Source organism: Lingula anatina, chromosome 1, assembly GCF_051362555.1.
Source record: "Lingula anatina isolate TDL-2025a chromosome 1, LinAna3.0, whole genome shotgun sequence".
Taxonomy (NCBI): Eukaryota; Metazoa; Brachiopoda; class Lingulata; order Lingulida; family Lingulidae; genus Lingula; species Lingula anatina.
Window position 1 is genome coordinate 68,944,163 of NC_141767.1, and position 12,830 is coordinate 68,956,992.

General features: G+C 34.2%; 1 protein-coding gene across 5 annotated transcripts; it reads right to left on the reverse strand.

The window, feature by feature from the left end:
- Positions 1-1,986: 1,986 nt before the first annotated feature.
- On the reverse strand, positions 1,987-12,816 carry LOC106153550 (uncharacterized). Of its 5 annotated transcripts, XM_087001306.1 has the most exons (12): positions 12,039-12,816; positions 11,348-11,470; positions 9,846-9,941; positions 9,544-9,630; positions 9,336-9,422; positions 7,810-9,154; positions 6,947-7,194; positions 6,050-6,174; positions 4,670-4,865; positions 3,973-4,050; positions 3,358-3,435; positions 1,987-3,172 (listed from the first exon to the last, which is right to left on the reverse strand). In XM_087001306.1, exons 3-12 carry the CDS (start codon positions 9,904-9,906, stop codon positions 2,964-2,966), a joined length of 2,514 nt encoding a protein of 837 aa, XP_086857432.1. In that variant the 5' UTR covers positions 9,907-9,941; positions 11,348-11,470; positions 12,039-12,816; the 3' UTR covers positions 1,987-2,963. The 5 variants fall into 5 exon arrangements, with proteins under 5 accessions (XP_086857432.1, XP_086857433.1, XP_086857431.1 ...); XM_087001307.1 differs by lacking the exon at positions 12,039-12,816 and having other exon boundaries at positions 9,336-9,419; positions 11,348-12,026; XM_087001305.1 differs by lacking the exon at positions 9,846-9,941 and having other exon boundaries at positions 9,336-9,630.
- Between the last annotated feature and the right edge of the window lie 14 nt (positions 12,817-12,830).

Sequence of the window (12,830 nt, forward strand, 5' to 3'; positions counted from 1 at the left end):
CAACATTGTGTCTGGATTGGCAAATTCCTCCTCCCCTGAACTGTCACTCAACTGCCCCTCTTCCTCCACCCATGTGGAAGAGTCCCCAGTTGACATTGATGGCTCCATTTGGGAAACTTTTTCTTTCAAATCCCTTACCTTTTAGGCAAGGGGTCCCACGGCGGCGCTTCCCAACGCCTGTAATGTATCCATAGACTGATCAGTCCCACGTGCCTTTTGTTGTTTCCCTTTGTTGCTGCTTTTGTGTTTCTCCATACGTGCGTCCTTTTTCACTGTTTTTTCCCCACCATCTTGGCCTCGTTTGTCCTCCTCTAGCTCCTCCGCTGCTAAAATTTTGTCCATTCCTTTCATTAAGTTTTCAGCTACATGTTGCATGCTCACATTTTTTACTGGTTTTGTAAAGAGGCCCAGAAGTACACACTGTCTGTTAATTTCTCAAAATTACTTACCATCCTTTCTAAATATGTTAAAGGAAACTATTAATTTCGTAAAACTTTCCTGCATATTATTTAACTTTCGAATCAAACCATTTATTCTGTTGAAAATGCTCTCTTTCAGGTAATGTTGAATAGAGTTTATGTTGCATACTTGTGTTCATAGTGTTTATCCTTTTATTTACTACAGAGGCAAAAATTTTACCCTATGAGCGATCTCCCATTTCTCCTTCCTTGTTTCCGTAACTAACTTCTACATTGCTCCATTATCAGTACTTCTCAGATGAAATAGAAGAGCCCGCATTTAGACAGAGACAGCTGGCCAAAACTGTCTCAATCCACCTTACCAGCGACTACTGGCAATGTAAGCAAGGCTGTCTGAAAACTACCTATCAGTCTTTGTTTCCATTGTTCCTTTGCCGCAGTGTTTATGAATCAACCTCTGCACACCCAAGTCATCTCCATTATTACTTCACCCAATTTTGCGGCAGTGGTCTCCATACACCAGATCATTAACATCTGCGGCTAGCACAATCATGTAATCTGCGATTGGCCAAATGTGGGATATTTCACATTGCAATCTTTTATTTCTATTGCCTTTTTTTCCATACTTTCACAACGTAATCTCTAATTCTATGTACTATATGTTACCAGGTATGATCAACTGAACTCTGTGGCTGGTTCAAAGTTTATTTCAAATTCTAAACCAATAAAATATAAAAACAAAACCCTAAAAAATGTACACACACACACACACACACACACAGTTGTGTGCACCTTTGTGATGAGTTTTCCTTGTGATGAACTCTTATCGGATCAGCATTGACTTGTGAGTAGTCAAAATATGCTCATCACAAGTCAATGTTGCCTTATTAGGTGTGTGCTTCAGTTGTGTGCACCTTTGTGATGAGTTTTCCTTGTGATGAACTCTCATCGGATCAGCATTGACTTGTGAGTAATCAAGAAATTATGCTTATCACAATATCCTTAAAGGAGCTAGTTCACAGACGAGTGGTAAAATTTCCGAAAATTTTGAATCCAGATTTAATAATGTCTTAGGATGTATGTAGGGTTACACGCCAATAAACTAGGATATCCCGCAAGCGGTCGCTGCGATCAGAAGAGTGGGATTCCGTCGCCGGAGGTGGCACATGGCCCGCCGCACTACCACGTTTTGATTTTACATCTATGTTGTTCCGTGCTAGTTATATGTCATTTTAACATCTATTTGACATAGGCGGGTGTCATGCATGAGGCAGGGTATGTTTACTCTATCCGGAGCACCTAGTACCGCTTCCTAATTGGATATTTTACATCTGTCCATTTCATTATTTGGGAAGTCCTCTTAATTATTGCACGTAGATTTTTAACCTCAGGAGGAACTTATATTTACAATGCATACATAACTTATTTTCATTTATAGATATTTCAGGAAAGAGTAAAAATACCTCATGCATGACATAATACATAAATACACAACCCAAATATTATATGCAATCAAAACTGCTTTAATTACAATACTATCCTAAAGGAGCAGAAAAGAAATATCAAATATGATTGAATACCATCTTTATTAGGAATAAACAACTATCAATTATCCAGATACATTAATTGATAATAAAATCATATTATTAACATTAATAGTAAAGTTTTAAATCCTTTTTACCAATATAGGGCCAAATTTAGTCCAAAATTAACTGAACAGATTCAAACACATTCCAATATCTTGCAAACAAATAAGTGTTCCATGTTTTAACAGATGTGAAGAAATACTTAATGCTGGCAACAAATTAAAATATAAAGATTGACAAGTTTACATGGAATTCTCCCACACTTAATGACAATAACCTCTATACAGTATGGTAATAGGAAAATGATTACCAATTAGAGACCTGTCTTTTAATATCTCAATTTTCTAAAACTTCATAAAAATTATTTATCAGATTAAAACAATCCATAGAAAAAGATAATGTTCTAAATGAAAGTCAGCATGGATTTACAGCAAACAGGTCAATTGATCTCTCACAAGCAGAACTGACCAAAGAAATCACAAATGCTATTGAAAATATTGAAAACATGTTAAAAAACATTCCATACAAAAGATCATAAACTTTTACTAGAAAACATGAATATTATGAGAAAAATAATGTGGAAAATCTTTGATTCCATTAAAGGTTATCTAAAGAAACGTTCCAACAGGTGAAAAACGACCTTGAAAATATACATGTCGAAACTCCTTACAAATTAAAAACATGAATTACTGTTGTGATTCATGGCAAAATGCTTATAAAACAAATTTAAGACCTTTGGTATTATTAAAAAAGCAGTAAGAATAATAACACAATAGTCTAAATGTGGAAAAAATTGAACCCACTTAAAAAAAATTAATTGAATACAACTAGATGTTATAGCATATAAACACTGGTATGTAATGTTTAAAGTATATTTAAAAAAACTACTTTCTCCAAAAATACAAGGCAACCAAATACCTGAAATAGGTGGATATATAGATATGCACACATTTCATTATTAATTTTTGGAAGTCTGCTGTCGTTTTATCTTTTGGACATCTGCGTTTATTTTATTACGGATCTTGTAGGCAGGTACAATTTCCAACGCTGTTCCTGTTGTCATTTGTGTTATTGTGGAATTCCCTGGCACTTTCTTCTCCGCAATAATTGTTTTAAATATCTTTTGATAATCTGGGTGGATTTTCCAATTATTGTCTTCTTTTCTCTCTGATTTTTTAGAAAATCAAAGCCGACAATTTATCATTCATGAATAAGAAGGAAGGAAGGAGATTTAGGAAATTTATGAAGATAACTATATATATATAAAGAGCTTGAGAGCAAAGCAAGATACATGTACATGGAAGAGATTTTTGGTCGATGAATAAAATATTCAAATAAACTAAGATCTCTACCTGTGTATTTTATCCGCTTCTTGTCTAAATCACTGTGGAGAGATCTTTTTGATGCTGACTGCTCTGAACTCTGAAATGCTACATACACATTTGTTTTAATATTTTACATAATAACCAGTAATCAATCATTTATACTGTTATGTTGAGCCCATAGCCAGGAGGAAGGGGTGCAACAGGTGCACATGCACCCTTTCCAGATATCAATAGTTCCTCCCAACTGAAAAACTCTTGCCGCAGAGATAAATGTTTCACACAATCCCAGTTTTATTAAAAAATGAGGTGTTAATAAATATCATATTTTGTAATAAAAGATATCAAATGTATGGGATTTAGCTTTGAGACCTTTTTTTTTTTTTTGCTCGTCAACTTTCTTCTGGTTTCAAAAGTTTCACTTGTATAATAGGAAGTTCCGCTTGCTGATTCTATGCACCCCTTCACTCAAAATTTTGGCTATGGGCCTGTATGCTGTGTAACTTGTATCATAAATCATGCCTTTAACTTTATTTTGACAATGAATATAAATGTTGAGCAAATTATCATATCTAAACTTCAGTCTTTCAAACACAGAATGATATTACTAATGAATATTAGAGCAATGTTTAGTTGAGTATATACCAGTTGTTTGAGGCTGACTCGGAGACTGGACTTCATCATCCACGTCATCATCCAAAGCAGATTCAGGAATAACAACATCTGCACAAAACAGAAATGTTACATGACAATAAAGTGTACTGATGTGTATACACACACACACACACACACACACACACACACACACATATATATATATATATATATATATATATATATATATATTCCTAAAATTTCTAGCTTTAAGTTCCTCTTAAGCTCAAAAGTTGTCATTTATTTCATTTTAAATTGGTATAATACAGAAATAACTATATTTCTGTCATTACAATAAATGACATGATTTACATTGTTTCTAACATTTACTCCCCAACTACTCATATCAACCCTTTGACTGCCAAAAATTAATGTGTCTACATCTGATTTTTTTCAAGTTGATTAAAATGTCATGTTATTTCAAGTTCTGCAATTACAGTTTAAATAACACATCATGCCTGTAGGAAATGCACAATGTTCTATTAGAGTCAGTGAGCGAATGTTTGTTTGTTTATTCCATGTCCTTTATCAACAGCTGACAACCAAACGCCAATGCCGAGGTGACTGCTATAGCTCTTTGGGACAAAGTCCTGACGAGCTAAAAAAGGATTGAAGGATCATAAAGGAAAATATTAGAAAGAAAAAAGTATTAATGTATCAAGTGCAAAATTATAAATGTAAAACTTACCTTCACATGAAATTTTGTCAAGTGATTTTCCACGGTACTGATCAAGATTGCCACTTTCTGATAAGACCATCAATTTCGCCATCTTGGTTTTTTCGATTGTTGTCGACATCATTCTGTAGTAGTCTTTATGCACATGCATAGTATGGCCTAAATGAGACGCCACCCACTCGAGTTCATACGCCTCAAGGGAAAATACCTGGGGATAGAATAGAAAAATAGTTAAATATCATTTAATCTATACTTCTTCCTAATATTTTTAAGTAACAAGATGAGTTACCAAACCATTATCCAGTAATAAATTGTCAAAGTCTGAGGACCTGTGTACGTGTTACTATTTTAGAATATAATATGGACCTTTTCCACATTGAAAATTTGAATTCCTATTATTATCAACTTAAAAAATGAAAAATATTAAAGTGGCAAATAGCTGACATATATATGTCTATCTATTTGCTGTTAACTCAAGTTTATATGACTGTGAAATTGCACGTCAAGGTCAAATTCAATGTCATCAAAATGAGACAATTATATGACTTCCTATTAGTGTTCAATAGTAACCACTTCTAATTTTAATATTCTACAAGTTATATAGCAACCTGAAACCTACATGATATCAATTGACTGAAACATAAACTAAGGTACAAGGTGTAACTAAGGTGTAAGAGTCAAAGTCACCAAAACACTATCAATATAACTTCTTGTAAGAGTTTAATAGTAACCATTTATATTTTTGAATAGTCTATAAGTTTAAAATATGGTTGTCGACATCATTTTGTAATAGTCTTTATGCACATGCATAGTATGGCTTAACTGAGATGCCATATCATGAAGTCATATAATTGTCTCATTTTGATGACATAATATCAAATGAAATAAAATAAACATCAAAGTCACTAAAATGAAGCCAATAAAATTATGACTTCCTATTAATGTTCAATAGTAATAATTCACAAATAGTCCCGCTGTAATGAATCGGTTCAGCACCAATACCATTCCATCATGTGTATATATATATATATATATATATATATATATATATATATAACCTGTGTCAGGCAATAATTGATCATACAGATGTTTCAGTGCAATGCAGACAATTCTATGTATGCTGTAGGATGAATACAGTGAACTTATTCACCCCATGCTGCCCTTGCATATTCTAAATGCAATCTGGACATACTAAATGTACATTTATACTAAATGTTTAAGATCTACATATTTTGTTGCTTATCATTAATATATTGTTATTGAACCATGTTTTATAATTAGGCTCTGCTAGTCCTTTAATGTTGAATGCATGCATGGTATGATTACATATTATTGACATCTTCAATGGAGATTTAAATAGAAATCATTTGATAAAAAAGTACAATACACTACCTGTAAGGTTGTGGCTAAATATTTTCGTAATCTTGTAGCTTTGATTGAGGAAGGATCTTGTAGCTTTCTCTTCAGTGAATCAACAACTTTTGATAAAGATTCAACCGCTCGAACTACACCATCACCTAAAGGGACATCAAGAGCTTTTCATACTGTTGTATAATTATATTTCAATCTGTTGTATACTATCTTGTAAGAACTATAATCTACGATAAATTATTTATTTGCAAAATATAGTAAATAATTGAACTTTCACTTCAATAAACGTGACTTTCAACCGAACATTCGCCATTTATTGATTTATGATTGATTGACTGATTAATCCATTAGAGTGCACTTTCAGCATCGAAGGCCATGCAGCACTAGATAGAAATCCGGGACAGGGTTACAATACCCTACTCTTACGATTGTTCTCAGGAGATCTTTATAGTGCGTGTCCCCATAGACAGTGCCACACAATACCAGGCCTTTTACACAGTCGGGCTGCACTGCCAAACTCCTACCCTAATGCCTGCATGCAAAGCAGGGGGGGGGGGGCAGTTTGTACCATTTTGATGATGGTCTTTGGTATGACCCGGCCGGGGCCCGAACCCACGAACTACCACAAGAGAGGTGGATATGCTAACCACTAAGCCATCCCGACGAGGTCTATTTCATTTATGAAATACAGACTTAAATCTCCTACCTGGCAATATTAAGTCAAAAGTGTTTTTGGCCTAGTGTTTTGTGAAATATGACTTGTCATTTTTTTACAGACTTAAGTCAAATAGTACATTTTTGGACTTGAAAAGGACTTAAGTCTGTTCGTGAAACCAGGCCCTGATCATAACGCAGACTCATCCTTTCCACGAGCAAAAACAAAATGATGTTCAGTAGCATGTTAGAAGTTTAACTTACCAAAATTTGGGAAAAGGTAAGGTGAATTGTCTACTTGAACTGCTTTTCTGACTTCTTCAGATGCTAACAGTTCCAGCAGGTCGTACAGATCAGGGGGCAGTAGAACTGGAACTCCACGTCCCCTCTTTCCTCTGACGGTTATAAGTTCATGTGTCGTCAATAAATATTTCTCCAAATCGGAAAGGGAAGACATGAACTGTGACATGTGTGGCTCACCTTCCTTTCTTCTCTTCTGGTAGTCATCAAGACTATTGAAAAATCATCAAACAGAAACTAAAGTTGATGTCGTCATAATTATAGCTATGTGATTCATCTACTTTTTCTTGTTGACCCCATTCTTCACTCATTTAATAAAAAAGTTAATCTACAAAACCAGCTAATTAACCCACTGCCACAATCAAACACTAATTTTTGTTACATTAAAATTTTTACTCTACAAATCACACTGTGTCCCCATTGAAACATGCAACTTGAGCAATGTGATAAAAAATAAAATAATACAAGTACTGTTGGGAAATAGGCAATTTATGATTTAAGATTTATTACGATTTTTTAATATTGTTTTATTGCAAATGTGTAAAAAAGCCAAGTTTATCTTGAACAGTATGGAAATATGATTGACTTTCACTCAATCAATGGATACCATGGAAGTAAAGGTGTCAAATTGAATTCATAACACTTTAAAGTTGTAATATTGAACAATACTTAAATTTTTAGCATGTAATTGCTTGTTTTGGGTTTATATTTATTTTAAAATATATGTAATGGTTTCACAATCCCAAGAAACTTATTTTTTTAATGTTCAAAATCTAAGAATGTTCAAAATTTAAGACATTTTTGTGGAAATAATAGGTTATACTTACTATATAGCTTCTATCTCCCCTGGCCTTCGCTTATTGAATGTCACCAGTCTTGCTTGAGCGATCTCAACCCCTTCTCTAAACCCATCCTTCGTCTTAAGGATTGCTTCAGTGCTCAATGAGTTTGATTTCCACTGAACATGTTGTGACAGAACCCTCAAATCTTCAGGAACAGGTAGAGACTGAACGGTAGTGTAACGACCTTCATCTAGAGTAGCTGTTGCTAGCGATGATACATTGCTGCTCCAGTTTTTCTCCATGAGCTTGATGACATCTGCTGCTTCCTCAGCTCTCTGCAGGTTTTTTGGGCTACTCATCAGAGCTGCACTTTCCTTGATGTTTGCGAGGTCTTTGATAACGTATCCTCCTTTCAAAGCATTTGATGGGGTTTCGTACGTATTTCCTTCTTTTCCTATTCCTGCAAGAGTTGTCACAGCTGTTACGATTATGGTAAAATTCTCCGGTTTCAGTACTTCATCCCATGTTATTTCTTTTGCCATTATTTTCCTTATTTCGATCAGAATTCTAGCTGCTAGTCGCATCTTATCAGATGCATACCTTCCTCGTTTCAGAAGATTTTTCGCCACATTCTTTATCGTTTGGTTTCCCAAATGCAGAATAAGTTCATCTTTGGTTGCTACACAGCTGATTTCATCATTAATAAATTTACTGAGTACTTCACTTTTCAGGAATTCAGAGGGAATATGATCAGTTCCACTGTCTAAGAGTCCTTTAGCCAGTAAAGAGGCTCTTGAACTGGACATATCACCATCAAAACCTTTACATCTTTTCGTATAACTGCGATGCTTGGCCAAATCTTTAACGTATAAAAAACAAGTAGGACATGGCAGGAAATCGGTAGTTTTCATATCACCGTCAGTAAATCGACGAGATAGAAGCAGTTCACCCTTCTCCTGTTGCAACACCCTCTCGTTGTGGTCATGATCTCCTTTGTTACGCATAATTTCTAATGCATCCTTTTGCTGCTTTTGTGACATTTTGTTTAAGGCTCTAATTTCTTCATGATCTTCGTGGACATGAAGCAGATGATCACGAATTCGGAGTACCAGCTTCCCACAAATCATACAACAATGTTTTGAATTCAAAACCCTTTCATTCTTCTTTTTCTTCCCATTGTAGGACAACTTTGTTTTTTTAATCTTTTTTATATACACATGTCTCTTATCTGTAAAGAACAATTTGTCTTCATCCAACTTGAGTAGATCATCTGGAGAACTCATCAAGGGAATTTCAAATGATTCATCACTGCTGTTGTCTGAGCCATATACTATGGTGTCTTCTATGGATTCATCAGATGCATCAATTTTCACAGCACTCCTACTCTCTTCTGCAAGAGAAAGCAATAAAACTAGAATTGATATTACATGACCGACGGAAAGCTTCCTGCTGGAAAAAATAGAATAAATATTATATGGGTTGCTTGGGGGATGTCTTGTATGCAGTGTGTATTTCCTTATTAGGTGTGTGTACAACTCAGATCTTATAATAGTAAACAAAACGACACCTACCCACATCAGCGACAGCAGACTGCAACAACTGTTTGTTACTGCCGTGCGACTCCGAAAGGATTTCTTCTCCCGACGGAAAGCTTCCTGCTGGAAAAATAGAATAAATATTATATGGGTTGCTTGGGGGATGTCTTGTATGCAGTGTGTATTTCCTTATTAGGTGTGTGTACAACTCAGATCTTATAATAGTAAACAAAACGACACCTACCCACATCAGCGACAGCAGACTGCAACAACTGTTTGTTACTGCCGTGCGACTCCGAAAGGATTTCTTCTCCCGGCGAAAGGCTTCCTGCTGGAAAAATAGAATAAATATTATATGGGTTGCTTGGGGGATGTCTTGTATGCAGTGTATATTTCCTTATTAGGTGTGTGTACAACTGAGATCTTATCATCAACAAAAGATATATTTTAACTAGTTGCATATTCAAAATATTATGAAAAAGGATTTTGATCTAAGCTCAATATATTTCATGTTCACATCCTTTGCAAATATAAAAATGTGCCTACCTTTGATCCGAACTGAAGCTATCTCATAAGCCTCTTTTATTATACAAGTCAAATCATGCATTTTCTCAGGGGATTTGCATTTCTTCTTAATGATGTCTGGTAAGTATACAAGTTTTGAATAAAAAACACAGTTATTTTCTATATTCAAAATGAATTCACTTCTACACACATTCAGCATATGCAATAATAACGATGATATATATATATATATATATATATATATATATATATATATATATATGACAAAAACTTGAAATACAAACACAATATATTACAGATTTTCAATTTCCTTCATATGTACACTATATTATTGAGTTACAAGCACAGGATACGAAAAGAAATGTTGAATTCCTTTTTCCTGACATAAACATTACGTCCAATGGGTAATGAATGCTAATTGCCAAAGATATGGTATGATAATGGGGAATATTACTAGAATTCTTTAAATTTGTGACACAATAAAGGTTTTTGATTTTTGTTCATAATAAGTATGATCATCATTATGATACTAAGGTTTTGAATTTTAGTGTCCGGAGATGGCTATTTGAAGTATTTATGTATAGATATTTTGATTAAATAGAACAGATATAATTCAAAAGGGTATTAGTATTTTCAACAGTAACGAGTTTGAACATTTGAAAATGAAACTAAACATCATAAACGTCTTATATATATTTCATTTACCTAATGACTCCTGAAGATAGTCAACACTGGTGAATGGCACTACTCTCTTAAGAGAGCGTTTACCTATCTTAACCCTAACAACAACAAAAACTACTCAAATTCTCTCCACAAAAGTAAAACGATTCTAAATTTTGCTAAAATGTTAGATCAGATTATGACATTGTGTGAATAATCTAAGAAACAGTTTGTATTTTCTAATTACACTCAATTACAGCTATCAAAACATTTCATTGCAACAAAAAGTATAACAAAATATATCAATGGTGCTACATTTATGATGTAACCTTACATATAGTATGCACATATGAGATCAGGGTATGTAACATTGTATGGTTGGGGAATAATGAAGTTATAGTCAATAACAAGGTCATCAAAATGAAGCTAATATACGACTTCCTATTAGTCATGTAAGTGTTCAATAGTAACCATTTTCCATATTTGTAATAATAAATAGCCAACTGAAAACTATGATAGCAAATGACCCTGAAAATATAGGTCAAGGTCAGATTCAAGTTCACCAAAATTAAGGAATTTGTATATGACTCTCTATTCATGATGTATAGTTACTATGTGCATATTTTGCATGGTTTCTTGGCTAAAAGCCGAATCAAATATAGTAGGTTATCATACCCAGAAGCTCATAATATTAAAAATATTGAAAAATAGTTCATACTGCAATGATTTAAAGAAACTAAAAATATGTACTTAGGTGCATGAGAAGTCATGAGAAATCAAAAATGTGTGTTCAGAAGTTTGTGCTGTTAAATGGTAGAAATAATACTCTTTTCAGGTTCATTTAAAATAATAAATCTACATACCATCCTGACTCGTTGAACCAACCTATGTAAATATTTGGTTTCACAGCTGTAACGATACCCGGCCACCATATTTCAGTGTCTGTAGTCTTACACCATACTATTTCACCTGCATCCATTTCAATCCTACAAAATTATGATCAATATCATTATTCTACTTATTAAACAATTTTTTTTGTGAATTTTGAAAATACAGAACAGTGTTAACAATTAGATTAATAATGATAAGTGATTGTGGGTATCTGTGATTAATAGCATATCAGTTGCCATAAAAATCGACATGAGATATTTATAATTATATAAAGGCGTCCGTTTTCGTGCAAAATAGTTACAATGAGCTACATGTATGTGCCCTATTTTAAGTTGATATATCTAGCTTACTGCCACAGACAAGCTATCAATCTACCTAGAATAGTCCTCAGAATTCATTGTAACATGGACATATAATGTATATACAATTATCGAAGATTATTTGTCTATCGGAAAAGTGTTGTCTATTTTAGTAACCATTACTGCATTAGCCAACTTATCCGAAAAAAAAAATAGAGTAGATCTAACGACGTGGTGTGTTTCGTGAGCCGCTGACAAGTTTTTCTTTTCGGTAAATATTCAACAGAATTTTGAGAATTATATGCTATCAACAAAAGTGAATAAGTTTTATCAAACTTGACTGAAATTTTATTTCATTACTCACCTATTTTTGTGCACAGCTATCAAAGTTTTCTGATGTGTGAATTTCCCGCTTCCCGCTATCGGGCAGCCATGTTGGATTGAATTTTCCATGAAGTGAAGCACGCCGGGAAGCACGTGACGTAATTTTGCATGTAAGCTCCAGGTGGCGCCATGAGCCAATGCGAATGAAAAGTGTGTACACGCGTTATAAATAGCAATTACACGCATCTCAATGCACGCTAATCGAATGGATTCCTTATGATGATGTTGAAAAAACTGTTCCACACGCATCACTAGACGAAAATAAACGGATTTAAGAGATTTCCTTCTTGAAAGCTCATCACAAGGAAAAATGCTCATCACAAGTCAAACTATGTCGGATGAAACGCTTCACAAGTCCTACCTCGCCCGCGCGCACACACACACACACACACACACACACACACACACACACACACACACTTGTCTATGTGTACCAACCGAGGACATCAGCACAACACCATACAACCGAGGACATCTTATTCCTTGGTTAAATCAAAATAAAAACATTCAATTTAGGGTAAAATCTATTCGGGTATGAATGTTATAAATTAATTTTTTATAAAAACTAATTTTTTGCTGACAAGAATTTTACATTCTAACCGAGGACACACACGGACACACACACGGACAGACACTACACATTACAACCGAGGACATGCATGCATCTACATGTAATAATGATTGTACTTTTAATGCAAAGCAAATTTTATATAGCGTTACTTTGCAGCAATTCACATTTTTATGAAATTCTTTCATATTTAAGGTAAATTCC

Bases quoted from the DNA above. Each gene is read 5' to 3' on its own strand.
- LOC106153550 (XM_087001305.1), bottom strand. From the start codon at position 11,416: ATGGTGGCCGGGTATCGTTACAGCTGTGAAACCAAATATTTACATAGG. The intron at 7,195-7,809 runs GTAAGTATAACC...ATTTTTCAATAG, and splicing joins GGGGAGATAGAAGCTATATA to TCTTGATGACTACCAGAAGA. The intron at 4,051-4,669 runs GTAAGTTTTACA...TGTTTTGTGCAG, and splicing joins TGACAAAATTTCATGTGAAG to ATGTTGTTATTCCTGAATCT.